We start from the raw sequence: 16080 nt of genomic DNA, 5'->3' as shown, positions 1-16080 counted from the left end.
ACACTGCTATGTCACGAGTGCAGTATCATTGCCTTAATCTTATTTCAACACATCTACAATTAATACTTCTGCCATGGCAGCAGTATATCTTTGCCGTGTTCAGTACGCTGAACTATAGCTGCATGGCCGTTGTCATGAGCGTATAGGCGATGTACTTACTGTCTGCCTTCAGGAAACCTCAAGGACGAAGACCAGGTGCTCAAGTGGCTCACCGAGAGCAAGGAGAAGTCCGACGACGAGATCGAGCTCGTCGACCGCCGGATGCTCGAGATGCTCCTGCAGGATATGGAGAGCGTCGCAGTCTTCTTCTGTGAGTGCATCGCTCGAGGGCATTAGCTTTGCAGCTTTTTCTCTTTCCTTCGCAACTTCGACATGCTTTAGTGTACCCGGCACCAAACAATGAGTGGCTCTTTTGTGCGACCAATGTCTGCCTGGCCGTAAACTATGCTGTTTCAGCTGTGAAGCCACGTATTGTCCTCGTTAAAAGCTCCCAGACCATAAATTCGCTTCTTTGTCCTGCAGTGCAGCTTGTGCAGCGTCCGCGGCACTCCAAGTCACTGGAGGATGAAAATGACGTTAGTCCACGTCTCTTCAGAACCTCTAAGCGCTAGCGATGCTTTAAGAGCTGCGCCGCATGACAGAGTGGCAGGCGGCCTGGACCCTTTCTCAAAAGAACTCTACCTATACTGCAGATTTGCTAGCCTATAAAGATTCGGGTTAGTTGTTGCTTCTGGACGCCACGTCGAAAATGTCACGTCTGCCTAAGACGTGGCTATCGCGCCAAGTCGCTGTCACGCCACGTGGCTGTCATGCCACGTGACAGTCACGCCACGTCTGTAGTTATGCCATGCCAGTCACGCGCCTGTTTCTTGTTTCTCTTTTTTTTTCACCGAAGTCACGGAAGACTGTCCGGAGTGTGACAAGGTACTAGAGGAGCTGGAGAACATTGACGACGACACCGACAAGCAAGGCATCTACTTCGTCAGGATCGACGACGAAGTGTACGCAAAAGAGCTGGGCGTGTCCGAGTACCCGTCCCTGGTCTACTTCGAGCACGGCGTTCCCAGCCTCTACGCGGGTACGTTTCTTGTCGACTGCCGGTATTGGAAAACGATCTATTTCCCTGCTCCATTTTCCCCGCGTGTCGGCTGACGGCCCCCGCCCTTTGTGCAGAGGACCTGACCAAGGAGGAGAGCGTGCTCAGCTGGCTGATCCAGCAGAAGAACGAGGACACCATCGAGAACATCAACAGGGACATGCTCAACAAGATGATCGTCGACACGGACTACCTGGCGGTTTTTTTCTGTAAGCAATACTGGCTGGAACTCCGCTTTTATTTTATTTTCTAGGAAAATGGAAACATGCGTCATGGGTCTACGCCTTATAGTTTAGCTAACAAGGAAAAGGCATGCTGTCAACGTTATGTATGGCGCATGATTGTTGTATTTGCCTATAGGTATGTGCGCCACTAGCTATCTTATTTGCTTGCCTGCTTTTGCGACACCCGCGCAATGCACGACCAGCATGGGGAAGCTGAAAGGATAGCGATGACTAAAGTATAGCGACACCAATTTACCTGTATACTGCATGTTTTGCTTGCCTGTAAATCGAAGCTTTCCCTGCGTCAGCAGTATAGACCTTTTTGCCGCGAAAGCCCGCAGTTGTTGGTGTTTTGTTACCGGAGCGAAGGAGTGCGAGAGGGAGGTGATAGAGAGGTAGATACTGAACAGCAGCTCCCCTAGCGGGAGCGCGAACCACGTGAGGGCGTCGCGTTTCTTATTAAATTGGAAATCGGAAAGGTGCAATTAAAAGACGAATATTGAAAGCGAATTTGGAAAAAAACGAAGTTCGCAGCATACTCCTGACACTGAAATGTTGCATCACATTGTATGATAGACTGTATTTTTTTTGTTGCTAAATTTGAATGTGATGTATACGACAAGCGTTAAAATGCTTCAGCAGTATTTCAGGTACAGCCGTGTCTACATGACTGTCATACGTTGTTGTTGTTGTTGTTAGCCTATCAAAAGATGGCACATACCCACACTGGTGGATCGGCCAAGAATCGGGTGGCTATTCACCTGAACGCAGTTAACAAAAAGGAAAAGCACGTGGGAGCGCAACACCGGTGAATTTTTCGTCATGAACAGAAAAGGGATGAGTGTTCTGATTTTAAAATTTTAAGAATAATAATAAAGAGAGGGATTAAATATTAATTATTTAGTCAAAATGTAATAATTGATAAAAAATAAAAGGTTGGAACACTTAGCAAGGCAGTCGGTGAGATTCTATCAGGAAATTTAGAACAGCGTTCGTGTACCAGACTACCAGCGAACGATACTTCTTTTTTTTTTTTCAAGACATTTCAATGACTACGAGTTTTTAATTTTTAGTACATTGAAGTATGTTGAAGTTATAAACCGGCTTACCCTCTGCCAACTGTGCTCTTGTAGTTTTACACGAACCTACCTGTCAGCTTTGCTTTCTGCAAAATGTCTGGTCCACACAAGTTCAGCTCCAGTGCTTGCATATGGCTCTTACTCATCTTGTGTTACAAAGTTGCCAAGTTTCAAAGGGTACGTCGAAAGTTCCAGGGCCGCAGGACCTGCTTTTCAGCAGTGTATTGCGGCACTTAAGATGCCTAAGTACTCAGAGGTGGCAGTGATGCTTCCCCTACCCCCTACGGAAACTTTGAGGTTCGGGGGTGTCGTAATTTCTCCACTACACGTCTGGAAAGCAGACTCTGCAGCGTGCGAATTTCTGACGCAATCCGTCCATTGTAAGGTTCGCTATATTGCAGGTCCCTCGAATTCAGTTCAGCTGAATTAATTAATTCAGCTCTATAATTGTGTGTGAGAGGCCCACTTCGTCCTGTTTTATAACTAGCTTTCCTCTTGGCGTATAAGGCCCAAAAGTCGTGTTCAACTTTAGTAGAGAAATTACCAAAAAATTCGTCTTTTGTGCGAACCGGTTGTTCCCTTTCATATTGTAGGGGCCTGTACCTCCCATTGTACTGCTCAGGGCTGACAGCAGTGAAGTACGGAAATTAACGGGACTTCTTTTTTATTCTATTTCTATGCGCGTTAAGACCTCGAGGATGATGACGAGAGTAAGGAGATGTTGATGCACCTGGAGAACATCGACGACGACTGCAGCGACTACGAGGTGCACCTGGTGAAGATGCAGGACAACCTGATGGCCAAGAAGTACGGCATCCGCAACCCTCCAGGCCTCGCCTACTTCCGCCACGGAAAACACCTCAGGTTCACCGGTGAGTCGTCGTCATGGCGACTGCTTGTATAAATGCATTTTCATATGCAATGAGCGCACATAATGCAGTCGGTTCTCGATATTTCAAACTCAAAAGGGACCAAAAATTCCTTCGATTCTGGGGTTCCAAGGGAAGCCTTTTTTTATGTACCTAATGCTTATGGGACCAAAACGCAACTTGAGTAAACCGAAAGTTCGAATTAATCATGTTAGAATTAACGAGGTTCAATTGCATATGCCCACTAACAACGGTAAGCAACTGGGTCCTTGAAGAAGGTCACCTCTGCCAGCAATATTGTATATGCTGCTTTTATACTCACTCCTAATGTTGGATGTAAGTGATGAACGGCGTTGTTATTTGGTATATAAATTCCCTGTTCTTCTAGGCCTACAGTTAGAATGAAATCACCAACTGCGCTCTAGAAACCTTCAACCACGTTCTCCTTTTTGCTATTCGCGCTTAACGGCCTTTTCTGCGTTGGATTTTTTTTTTACAAGATAGTACGCAAGACAATTTTAGTCTATTACATCACCACCTATTACATGTTTTACGGCCGGCATGTCTCATTTTTGTTTTTCAAACAGGTGATCTTTTTGACGAAGAGGAAGTGCTCGAGTGGCTCACCAATCCAGAGAACATGGAAATGGATGACGCCATCGAGAGGGTGAACAAGCGAATGTTCGAAAGGATCCTGGCCAAGTCTGAGTACCTCACTGTTTTCTTCTGTAAGATTACGTTCGTCACACTTTTACGCTGCTTGAGAACCACCATTAGAAATCTGTGTCGCGTTTTGTTCTTTATTCATCCAATTTAATGTGCAGACCTACAGTGATTTCACTTAAGGGACGTAGAGGATTTACCACGTTTAGCGCGACTGGGACTGGACCTAGAAACGGGATACGACGATCACAAACATTGCTACTTTTAATAATTCTATTGACCCGACAGATTTCAGAGGTATGAAGGATAAATTCAGGCATTAATAGTACAAAACACTAGCAAAAGAATTAAAGAATCTTTAGAAGCTTGGGAATTCAAATCTTTTTACTTCTTGCTTTTTATTTGCTTACAAGACTGAAATATTCCAGCTGAAATTATCTTAAATGATTGAGGAACATTTTTGGGGAATAATAACGAATTAAATAATCAACAGTAAAAGTATAAATAAATCAGTCTAAAACCTCTTGCCGTCGACAGTTCGCGGTTTTTACTTCCTATTTTTGCTTGTGCAATCTTTTAGCAGGGATTAACACAAATGTTTGAGCACGTTTGCACACAATGGTAATGAGTGGAATGATGAACCAAAAGAGCATGCAAAAAGTGGTCGAGAAGTATAATAATTCAGTTATCGAAATTTTGCCTATTTTTTATTGCTTGAAGTGCTGCAATCTTTCAACCGAGATGATCACACTTGGTTAAGGACGTTTTCGCTTACTGAGAACAACTGAAACGGTCAATGAAAAAGCAAGCAAACAAGGGACAGAAACAACTGATCTAGAAGGTCACGAGTCTCGGATTCTCACTATTCTTTTTCCAGTTTGAAGGGCTGCAATCTGTCTATTCATATGACCCCATTTGTTGTGTTCGAAAGAAATGCGCGCATACGCAACAAAAATCTCGGTGCAGCTGCTGCAGAATTTCATTCTCACCGACTGCCCATAGAAGCCGTTGCCTCCTATCGAGGCTCTATCCTCGATATGTCTTACTATGTCTTACTCTTCTTCCAAGCTAACATGAATAATCTATCCTCTTATCTGCGCTGCCGTGCGTCCAGTGTGCGCTATAATGACGTACTCAAATTAAGCTCGAAACTGAATTGTTATTCGGAAGTGAATTCAGGTGCCGAAGTGTTGCCACAAACATCTGGCTTGAAGACCTTGTAGCATCTCCGCATTAAGGTTTTCGCACAGGAGTAACTTGAACAAAACCTGCCACATGGTCGTCCTTTCTTTCTGCAGACAGCAAGACGGGTTGCAAGCAGTGCGTCAAGGTTCTCGAGGAGCTCGAGAAGATCGACGACGACGCCGACGCGCACGGCATCAACATGGTGAAGATCGACGACATGGCGTTGGCCAAGAAGTACGGCGTGTTCGCCATCCCGGCCATCCTCTTCTTCCGCAACGACGACAAAGATCCCGTCATCTACGCCGGTCGGTGGCTCTCCTCCGGTGGCGACGGTGGTGTGCAGCCTACGGTAGCTGCATGCCGCCTCTACTCAGGGCGCAGAGCGAAAGTCAGTTTTCGACCGCCCGCCACAACGGGTCCAGCTGCCTGACGTCATGACGTTGCAGCGCGCGTGCATCGTGGTGTTGTGCGCGCTGCAACACCATGAACAGGTTATGATTTGCTGAGTGCAGTGACCTTTTGGCGCCTAACCTTGACGGGCGGTCGAAAATGCAATCTATCAAACAAAAAATAAATGACACCAGGCTAGATGTGTCAGGTCTGCGAAATTGTCTTCCGCTCAAGGAGGACTAATTAGATTATTTTTCCTGTCGTTTCCTGCGCGAGTTTTTATTGCGGAAAGCCTGACCTGACCTTGGAACGTAGTGAAACACAGGCTAAGCTGTTACCTCTACATTCCACCTCAGTAAAGTCAAATCCTGCCGGCCTGCGCATTGTGCTGATATCCACGGTTTTCTCCTTTGAAGCTTGTGTTAGTTTTGAGATAACACTATAACTATGCCGAACGAAAGTGAGATACGAAGTGCCGCACAACAACGGTACAGTCCGTAGCAAAAAAAAACTTAAAAATCAAACGATAGCAGAGAACTCTTCGAATTGATCCCTCTGGCCAAAGTGACACAGTTCGCCATCCTGAGTAATGTGAAAACAAATTACTAGATCCTGAAGGGCCCATGTGTTATTTTCCTTGCTGAGTATGCCCCTATCTGACTCCACATTACTCACCATGACATGACTACATGGCGCAAACTGTGCTTGGTGCGGTAGAAAAAACAACAAAAAATCCGACAACCACCAGACTAGCGGTCATATCTCTCCGTCCTACCCACTGTCACTGAGTGCCGTTTACACCATGTCGTCAAAGCAACAACTATAGCCTAACATCACACTTTCACTGAAGTGTGACTGCTAAACGTTACTGGAAATGATGGGTGAAACAAGATAACGTCGAAGCATCTATTGGACATTGCTCCCTTGAGTTGTCTTGTCCTGGTGTACCTGCTGAACTCGTCCATTTCCCAAATCTCAGAGGCCCAAACTCCAGAAGCTCGCAACCAACTATCACAGAGCATAACACTAGGCAAAACAAAGCGCCTATTACGGCGAGAAATCCAGGTATTTACATTTCCCGCCAATGGTCGTCCTACACGGCTCACAGATCGACTCAAACTGGATTTCTGTGGCCATATACACCCGTGGAAACGCACACCCTAGAAGCAGTGTAAAAAGGGAGTTTCGCTCTTGTGCCTAGGCAAAGCTCTGCTTCATTCTCTCGCCGTGCTTGCTTCGCTGGTCCGCAGTCTAACTGGTGTTGCTTGCTGTTTCGCACTTCATAGTTGGAGAAAGACGAGAGAAAAAAAATAAAAAGCCAGATCAAAGTACGTCAAGTCGCAAAACGTTGTCCCACTTTACACCTTTTGTCTTCAAGGTGACTTCAAGAGCGGCGAACACATCCTCGAGTGGATTCTGCTCCAGAAGAATCCCGGGAGTGAGATCATCGAGGACGTGGACGGAGACGGACTCAAGAAGCTCATTAAGGCGGCGAAGTACCTGGCGGTTTTGTTCTGTGAGTGCCTGATGTACGTGCAGCATGCACCTATTGTAATTTGGACGAGTATGCTCCAACAGACCACGAGGCAGCCTATGGGTTGGACACATTGCTGCGTGAGGTGTCAGGTCTGAATATGTTCTGCCGCATTTTGCACAGATTTTGGACTGTTAGCGCCGACAGATACGTGAGAGACAGTCACTTGTTCCTACACAGTTCAGCATATGTCGCAGCTTCACCTAGATGTCCGGGTAATGCCTTGACTAGTTTCTCTGTCTGCCAAATGTGAAGGGGAGGGGGCAATCCCGGTAGCAGCCCATTGACGCAGCACCTTGCTTTAGGCACTTGGTTAGAGGCTTGGTATATTCCTTAGGCTGTTCAGGCATTCTTCAATGGTATGGTACGGTACGGTACGGTATGGTATGGTATGTTGAGTTTAGAGTCCCAAAGTGACATTGGCTGAGAGGGATGCTGTAGTGGAGGGCTCCTGAATAATTTAGACCACTGAGGTTTTCTTACACACTTCAGGTCTCGAGTCGCAGATTCGACCAAGCCGATTTGTTAGAAGCTAGTATATATTCACACTCCTCTTTTTCATAGATCACTTGTTCCCCGTCAACCAGAACAGGGTAAGAGTTTCAGAGCTAACGCTGACCTCTCAGTCTTTCTTTAAAACTCGCTATCTTGTGTGTGCGTGTGAGGGGAGGGGGAATGATCCGTCCCCATGCCGCCCCCTCCCCCTTTTTTTGTTTCCTTCATCTCATCCTTCATGGTGGGTTTCATATTACAACCCAGAACGAGACAGTTACCGCTTTCCTTTCGTCATAACGTCCACATTCTTCTTTGAATAAATTTTTGTGAATGTCTGCCAAAGCGCTAAGCTCCTGGTCCTCCGAGTGACACGGACGTTGAGTGCATGCATTTCTGGCGTCCCACAGATTCGGACGGTTCTGACTGTGAGGACTGCAAAACGATCCTGGACGAGCTGGAGAACATTGACGACGACACGGATCGCCACGGCATCCAGTTCGTCAAGACAACTGACATTGCCATGGCACAGGAGTACGGCGTGAAAGAACTGCCGGCACTTGTCTACTTCGAAAACCAGATTCCAAACGTGTACGAAGGTAAGCCAACCCAGTGTTGCAGTAACCATAGCCTTTGTCACTGTACTACAAGAAGCATCATAAGTCCGCAGAACCTCCTCAAATACGACTTGACGGCTATAATGGCTTAATATTGTATAGGACTTGGCCATTTTGCAAATTTGCTCTATTGTGGTGTATGAACACAGAACCAAGATCGATAAACGGTGTAGCCGATGTAGTAGACAGGCTGAAGTGGCATACATTTCGTCTGCTATACTGCTTGTTGTCCTCTGTTCTACGCTTCTGTCTGCCAAATTTAGTAACTGACCCAGCTCCAAAGAATTGCACGATTGGCGTCATCAAACCGCTTTATGTCTCTATAGAGGTTTTTCGAAACAATAATTCTACCTCTAGCGGACGGATCTGTCTAGAAAGCTACTGATAATATTATCAAGCCATTTGATCGCCCTTCCACCAAACGATGACCACAAGGTAAAGAAATGGCGAACATCTGTATGCTTTCAACGAATTCATTTACCATTTCAACAGAGATGAAGTGTGCGTTTAATAACGCACGAATTAACCTGCTTCTTTGTTGCGGATTGTCGATATATGCCTGTTGAACTTTCCCGACATGCAGGTGACCTCAGCGCAGAGGAGGAAGTGTTACAATGGCTCGTCTTGCAAAAATCGGAGGACACTATCGAAACTGTGAACCGCGACATGATGGATCGTCTCATTGAGGAAACGCAGTATTTGGCCGTCTTCTTCTGTGAGTCATGCCTTGTTCGCGACCGCACTTTCGATGCGCCCATTTTGTTCCCACAGATTCCTGTCTCCCAAAGCATCGTCCACTTTGAAACTGCTCGTAAGCACTTTCAAAGACTTGCACGCTAATACTTGTGACCACAGACGACCTCTACCTGTGCCTCTGTACACTTACTTCGAAGCTGTAGTGTGTGTTGTTTCCGTTGTTCATGTGATATACCCCTGTCCGCTGTTTCTAGGAACGATTCGTTGAAGACACCTGACCTCCGTGCTGATGAAGGTGTTGCATGGTGTTCTCCCATGCATGCAACAGATGAGTGTTGGTGCATGGCAGCGGCGTGCGTATTGTGCGTAGGCGAAAAAAATCAGTTCGAAAAACACGCCAGGAATCTCGTAGAACGAAAATAAGAGATAACATTCTTTTGAGTTTTGTTGGATTCATTCACGTGTAACTACGTTCTAACCATCTTTCACCTACGATAATGATTCATTTCTGAAGTGTGGGCACCTCTCATATTTAGCGCTCATTACCCTACGTTTTCCTTCTAAAGGATGGGGTACAACTCGAGGCCGATTTATGTAATTTAGCCTTTTTATAATAGAGATTTCTATGATCATCGTGGCGTATAGTATCCGGTCCAGCAACAGTGCAGATATGCCGATATCGCCTGCATGTTTCGTGCTGAGAGATAAATCACGAGAGTCATGAATCATGACATATAGACAGAAGCGGTGCGGTGTCGTTTTTGGCAACACTAAACTTACAGAGCACCAAATTGGAGTAATCCACAATTCATGACGTCACCTTCGTTTTTCGGAAAGCGAAGCGTTCAGCTGCTTTGCACGCCATATCGCAGCGTACTTTTGAAAAAGAAAAGTGCTACAAAAAGTCTTTTCCTCCCCAACAGATAAGCCTCACTGTAAGGCTTGCGATCAAGCCCTGCATGAGCTGGAGAACATAGACGATGATGCGGACCTGTATGGTATTCACATGGTCAAAATTCAGGACCCATCGCTGGCCAAGCGATACGGAATTAAGACGTTCCCAGCTCTGGTCTACTTCCGTAACGCCAATCCACTCATATATGACGGTAAGTCTCCGGGGGCCTGCGATTCGAACGCTGACTGCTCTGTCAGTCAGTGAACTATAGTGTGCCAGGCGGTAGCGGCGTGACCTAACGGTTTCTCGGGCTTTAAAACTGCGGTAGAGCTGAAAAAATGGAGTGGATGACCACATGGCTTATGCTATACTGTCCAGCTCTACCAGGCAAGGCAATTCGCTGTCGTCCTAATATTTGATCACATGCGTTCATTATTGTCGTGGTGGTCTTCCTTATCACCTTGGCTATGATCAGCTGCTAATACAATAATACGTGTATTCAGCAAGTGTACAGTATGGTCCACTGTTAAACGGAACACGCGGTCGCGTGTCGTTGGCTTTCCGCGAGGCGCTGCTGCGGGAAGCCGGAAAGAATGCCGCGCTGATTATACACCCACAACGCATAGATTACCTCTTCTCGCTGCTGAATTGGCTTTTTCCATTCTGCGGTCGCGTTTCGTGCAAAATAAGCAAAGTTTTCTCCGGACTAGATTATCCACGTGTGAGTGACTTGGTTCATATGCCACTGAACGTGTACTGTACGCGTTGAGTGGCATATGAAAATACGACAGAATTATTCTGTCGTTTTATCGTAACTACAGGTCTTTTCTCTAATGTTGTAGTATTTGTCAGTAGTACTGTATAGTATTTTTCAGTCGATACGACAAGGGACAGCACAATACTACAGAAAATTCTGTTGTTACTACAAAAATTTCTATTGTACTACAAAAATTTCTGTTGTACTACAATTTCATGACCAAAAATACTGCATAAAATCTGCTGCGAAGACAGAAAACTTTCTGTCGCGTTTTTTTTACAATGTTTTGCTTTAATTCTCGGTCTCGCCTAGGTTGATGCTAATCGGCAGCATGTGAGCAACAGAGACATTGCGTGACGTTGCTGTAACGAGCGGTTTGTCGTCCAGGTGACATCAAGAATGAGGAAGCCGTGCTGGATTGGCTCATTGACGACGACAACAGGGAACTGGCCGACGAAATCGAAGCCGTCAACAGGAGGATGCTCGACAAACTTGTGGACGACTCCCCTTTCCTCGCCGTCCTTTTCTGTAAGCGTACCTTACAATGTCAGCGTACCTTACAATGTCAGCGTACCTTACAATGTCAGCGTACCTTGCGATGTCAGCGTACCTTGCGATGGTCAGCGTACCTTGCGATGGTCAGCGTACCTTGCAATGTCAGCGTACCTTGCAACGGTCAGCGTACCTTGCAACGGTCAGCGTACCTTGCAACGGTCAGCGTACCTTACAATGTCAGTGTACCTTACAATGTCGGCGTACCTTGCAATGTCGGCATACCTTACAATGTCGGCATACCTTGCAATGGTCGGCGTACCTTACAATGTCAGCGTACCTTGCAATGTCAGCGTACCTTGCAATGTCAGCGTACCTTACAGTGTCAGCGTACCTTACAGTGTCAGCGTACCCTACAATGTCAGCGTACGTTACAATGTCAGCGTACCTTGCAATGTCAGCGTACCTTACGATGCCTGCACAACACAACCCTAGCTTAAGAAGGACCACACTTAACGAGCCATTATAGTTACAGCTTCAAGTCGCATTTTTAGTGGGCGAGAAGCTGTTGGCTTCCATGGAGCTCATAGAGCGAGGCTTATGGGAGAGTTTAGGGATCAGGTTAGGGAGAGTCGAATCAAGGTTATGACGAATTTAAAGAATGAAAGTGGAGCAATTAAATCAAACAAACAACAAAAAAACAGTCAATAAGACAATTAGTACGTTAGGACTAGCAGTAGAGTTGTCATCGTTCCCGTTTATGTCTCCTTTCTTTTATTCTCATTGCGGTCTATTACTCAACTCATGGATGCATATCAAACTTGTCGATGTGCTGTTGAAGGGTAGCATGCAGGGCTGGTTGATGACGGGCAGTAGATTACAGACAGCGTAAGCAGAAATGTAAGACGGATATATACAGAAAGCAACTGCTACAGTTACAGTACACTTGGACGGTGCGAATGCTAACCTCCATGCTGTACGAACGTATGCCGTTTAGATTCGTTTACAACCCGTACATCATATCAGCAGTAACACCATGTAATATCGACCCTGCCCTCAGTGTTTCCTTCCCAATATACCTCCATTCGCAAGTATAACAACAATCCTGTGCGCATCTCTGTCGGTCGTTTCTGTTTGTGCCACTTCCAGGCTATTGGCCAAATTGTATTTCATTCTTTGATATCCCTCGTGGTGGCAACCATCGCTCACGCCAAGCATGTGGCGCAACCTGCTCGGCTGGTATTTAAGAGCTCCCCTGATCACATCACATAACTCAGTTCTGCATTACATTGATGGTGACACTGATTGCGACGGCAAGCGTCCGTCAATTAACTAAACTAAGAACGCTCATTCTCGTTGAAGTATGCGTAGCTAATAAAATAAACGTCAAATCAGTCAGCAGGAGTAAATTGCTCTTTACGACCCTACAACTAGGTATTCCCCTGACAAAGCATTTGTACTCTATGGACTATCAGTCTCAAAGCCTCTTCCATGGGGGCCAACACCTAGCGTCATACTAACACGTGCCTATACATCTCGTAGTAGCTATATTTGAAAAATACGGCACTGAGATAATAAGAGTATAATGCTCAAAAGAGCGCGCACAGTGTGCATTCGCGTGGCTTATCTTTCCCATCGTATTGCAAAGCTGTGGGAATAGGATAAAGTAGAGCAGTGTCAGTACGAAAGAACCTCCACGATTGCGAAATGGGAAAAGTTAGCACGGCGATATCCGTTTTGCCACCTTGTTATTGACAACACAAAGTGAATAAGGGAGTGGGGAGCCTCGGGGTGTTTGCCAGCGTTTCGACAGGAAGATTTGTCTTCGACGAATACAAGTCCTCTTGTCGAAACGTCTCCCCCTCGTACACTTTGTGTTGTCACGAGACCCATCTACCTGCCGTCTCTCTACCGTGAATACCTTGTTATTACAGGCAATCATAATGGCGCTGTCTAAATAATTTATTCCAATCTCTGCTCGCGCCAGACGAAGAAGACTGCGAGGACTGCGATAAAGTTCTCAAGGAGCTCGAGAACATTGACGACGAGGCCGACGTGTTTGGCATTGACTTCGTGAAGATAAAGGACTTCGAAGCGGCGATGCAGTACGGCGTGACGACATTCCCGACCCTGGTCTACTTCAGGAAGAAGACGCCTGTCGTCTACGACGGTAAGCATGCACGCTCGGCCACGCGATGCCTCGTAGTCTCTGGCGCATGACGGAAGCGCAGCAACAGCGTAACAACGAAATATTTTCTTTCCTAACGCGCACCTTACGTCTGCCGAAAAGCGGTAACGAGGACTACGTCACGAAACTACGTCACCACGTCACGCATGCTACCATTGTGCGGCGCTAGCCCAAACGCAGGCAGTGACAAAAAAAAAGAGCGTGGGCGGTGTTTCGGTTTGTATTCCAAAAGCTTGCAGCATTACTAGCGACAGCGAAGGTGACTGCCGCGAGTTGTTCCGCATTTCTACATATGGCACCGCATGTATGTACCTGCCAGCAATATACCTATATGGCTTTCATTGCGAATTAAATAAATGAACAAAAACAAGAGATCTCTCACATTTCGAAACACTGCGTCAGACATACCCACTGCAGTCGTACTGTCCGTATGCCAAAGTGATGCACCACGTGGGCTTCGAGAGCCTTCACTGCCCCGCAACTCTTCACTTTCCTACATAGCCAGAAAGAGTGAATTTTTACTGAGAACAATAATTTCGTGGAGTTGCCCACACTCAGTTTCCCTTTAAAGCAAAAGAAAAAAGAACTGTGCCTGTGCCCAAAAATAACAAGATGCTCTGAAGCACCACCCTTTCGCCCATGGTAAGATGCTTACCATGAGATTTTGTCGCCACACCATCGGTGACGAATTACCAGCACGGTAAACCTGTATCATTCATTTCGTTTTTTTTTCTTTTTCTTAAAGCTTCCGCGATATCAAATTTGTTATTTTGAGATGTTGGTGTTTAAATTCAAGACTTCTTTTGTACAATATCATAACACGGCGGATTATATACGTGTTGATGATGATGTCCTCAGGCTTAGCGTGTTCTTCTTCTTCTCCTTAGTAAGCATGGCACGTACCCACGCACGGGGATTGGCCAAGGTTCAGTATATAATCCCAATGAGGTATTTGCGAGGGGAAAAATAGGCGTGAGAAGACTGAATCAAGATAAAAATTGGAATAAAAATTGGAATAAAATAAAAATTTGAGTGGCGTGTTATTGCGGCTATTTCTTTTTTCCCCTTCTTCGTGTGTTGCGAATTTACGGCGCCCGTGCCACGTCAGCTATACAATTACGCCTACTTCTATTGCACGGTCTTCGCAGGAGACCTGCTCAATGAGGATAAGGTGCTGGCCTGGCTTACCAGCCACGAGAACATCGAGCTCAAGGACGAGATCGAAGAGGTCAACAGGAAGATGCTGGACAAGCTACTCGACGAGAACGACTTCGTCGCCGTCTTCTTCTGTAAGTCGCCGCTTGGCTTCATGGCGTTTGGGGGAAGAGGTCACGTTGCTCGGTGGACACCAAGTAATCAACCTGCTTTGCCATTACGACGATTAATCACTTGTACGACGATCAAACTGCGGTGCGCAGAGTGGGCCGAAAAAAGAGTTACCTGTGATCAAGCAGGCGTGATTTCTATGGCGCATTCCTACATACGTCAAAAGACAAGGAGCAGCTGACTGGGCCCAAGTAGTTAGACAACAGAAAAGGCTTTAGACAGATACACAATTGTAAAGTGCAGTCAGCCAGTAATTTCTAAAAAATAACAAAACGAAAATACTTCGCGACCACGAAGCTAGAGCGATTACCATATCGCAACACCCACGGATCCCAAACTTCCGAGACCATCAGATCAAACATCCGCGTTTTGTTTCTCTTTTGGTGCAGTTGACAGCAACTGTCCAAAGTGCGACAGCGTTCTAGCAGAGCTGGAGAACATAGACGACGAGGTGGACGACCTCGACGTGACGTTCGTAAAGATCAACGACATCAAGTACGCCAGGAAGTACGGCATCGCCCAGGTGCCAGCCATTGTCTACTTCCGGAGGAAATTCCCGTCGATCTTCAGAGGTGAGTCGAGGCAATACGTCGCCAGGCAATGATTAGAGCGAATGCGCCGCTCTTTGCATGGTGGGTAATTGCGGTGATCCCTTTACGCTAATGTAATTAGACGTTACCGAGGCAGCGCACGGTTGTGACTACTTGGCAGCAAGAACTTTCGTCGCCACTGCTGGACTGCCAAGGTGGCTTCCACGGTGAAACCAGAGATATGTGCGAAAATGGCCGTCTGTCTGGTATCTCCAAAGGGCGTTCTGAAAGCTCATTATTTGCAGGGTCTTCGTTAACTGCATCAATACTGAATTTAATTTATTTTAAATTAGTCATACATGAGGAGGTCAGAGAAAAGGCTGCTTTTAGGCGGTCTGAGTAGCTCCCATCCCTTTTAACAAGAGCACAGCATAGAATATGTTTTACAAGGTATATATACTGATGCAGAAAGGTAACTCTTAGCAAATAAGACTAACAAGACAAATCCTATATTGCAACTTTTAAAAAAAAGTGTCTTTAACCATTGAGATGCGCGTACAATAGCACATACATATAATGTACTATAAGAAGAGCAAGTACGAGTCAGTCATTATGACATTCACTATCTTTGACCGTTTCAGTATTATATGCTATATAAACATATAGATATTATACACTATAAGTTTTTATAGATAAACGTATAATTTTAAGTTTAATATAAATGAAACCGTAGAAGAGGCTTTAAAAATCACGATACACGTACCCTCCTTCTGCTCCGTCCTGCTGCCCGGCATGCACTGCGCAAGAAGGCGTGGTCTGAGATTCCGCAACTGTGCAGTAACAGCGCGCACACAGTCTTCGACCTCCAACTCCAGCGGTGGTCGAAAGGTACGCGTCCGGCTGTAGTCGAATATTTCAGGGATCTCATTATCCTTTCGGACGTGGTTTCTTTGGCTGGACACCTCTCTCGGGACTACACTGGACAGAATTCACCATGAGAATATTGAGGCTTGGCCTCACATAGGTGCTTAGCGTTTTGAAAAATCC

At 46.0% G+C, this 16080-nt stretch overlaps 1 protein-coding gene across 4 annotated transcripts in view; it reads left to right on the top strand.

The window, feature by feature from the left end:
• hlk (hulk) overlaps nucleotides 1-16080 on the top strand; it is a 97178-nt gene that overhangs the window by 77528 nt on the left and 3570 nt on the right. For 2 of the 4 annotated variants that reach the window (XM_077631835.1, XM_077631833.1), the window contains exons 19-32: nucleotides 173-310; nucleotides 896-1078; nucleotides 1174-1305; nucleotides 3089-3271; nucleotides 3856-3996; nucleotides 5230-5451; nucleotides 6885-7022; nucleotides 7943-8131; nucleotides 8733-8864; nucleotides 9769-9951; nucleotides 10885-11025; nucleotides 12977-13159; nucleotides 14326-14466; nucleotides 14893-15075. In XM_077631835.1, the coding sequence (XP_077487961.1) occupies nucleotides 173-310; nucleotides 896-1078; nucleotides 1174-1305; nucleotides 3089-3271; nucleotides 3856-3996; nucleotides 5230-5451; nucleotides 6885-7022; nucleotides 7943-8131; nucleotides 8733-8864; nucleotides 9769-9951; nucleotides 10885-11025; nucleotides 12977-13159; nucleotides 14326-14466; nucleotides 14893-15075 (2289 nt within the window). The remainder of the gene's footprint in view (nucleotides 1-172; nucleotides 311-895; nucleotides 1079-1173; nucleotides 1306-3088; nucleotides 3272-3855; nucleotides 3997-5229; nucleotides 5452-6884; nucleotides 7023-7942; nucleotides 8132-8732; nucleotides 8865-9768; nucleotides 9952-10884; nucleotides 11026-12976; nucleotides 13160-14325; nucleotides 14467-14892; nucleotides 15076-16080) is intronic. The other 2 variants (XM_077631836.1, XM_077631834.1) reach the window with 1 other exon arrangement.

The sequence above is a fragment of the Amblyomma americanum genome, chromosome 7 (assembly GCF_052857255.1).
Source record: "Amblyomma americanum isolate KBUSLIRL-KWMA chromosome 7, ASM5285725v1, whole genome shotgun sequence".
Taxonomy (NCBI): Eukaryota; Metazoa; Arthropoda; class Arachnida; order Ixodida; family Ixodidae; genus Amblyomma; species Amblyomma americanum.
Note: the sequence above shows the minus strand (reverse complement) of the source record. Positions and strands in the feature narration are given on the sequence as shown.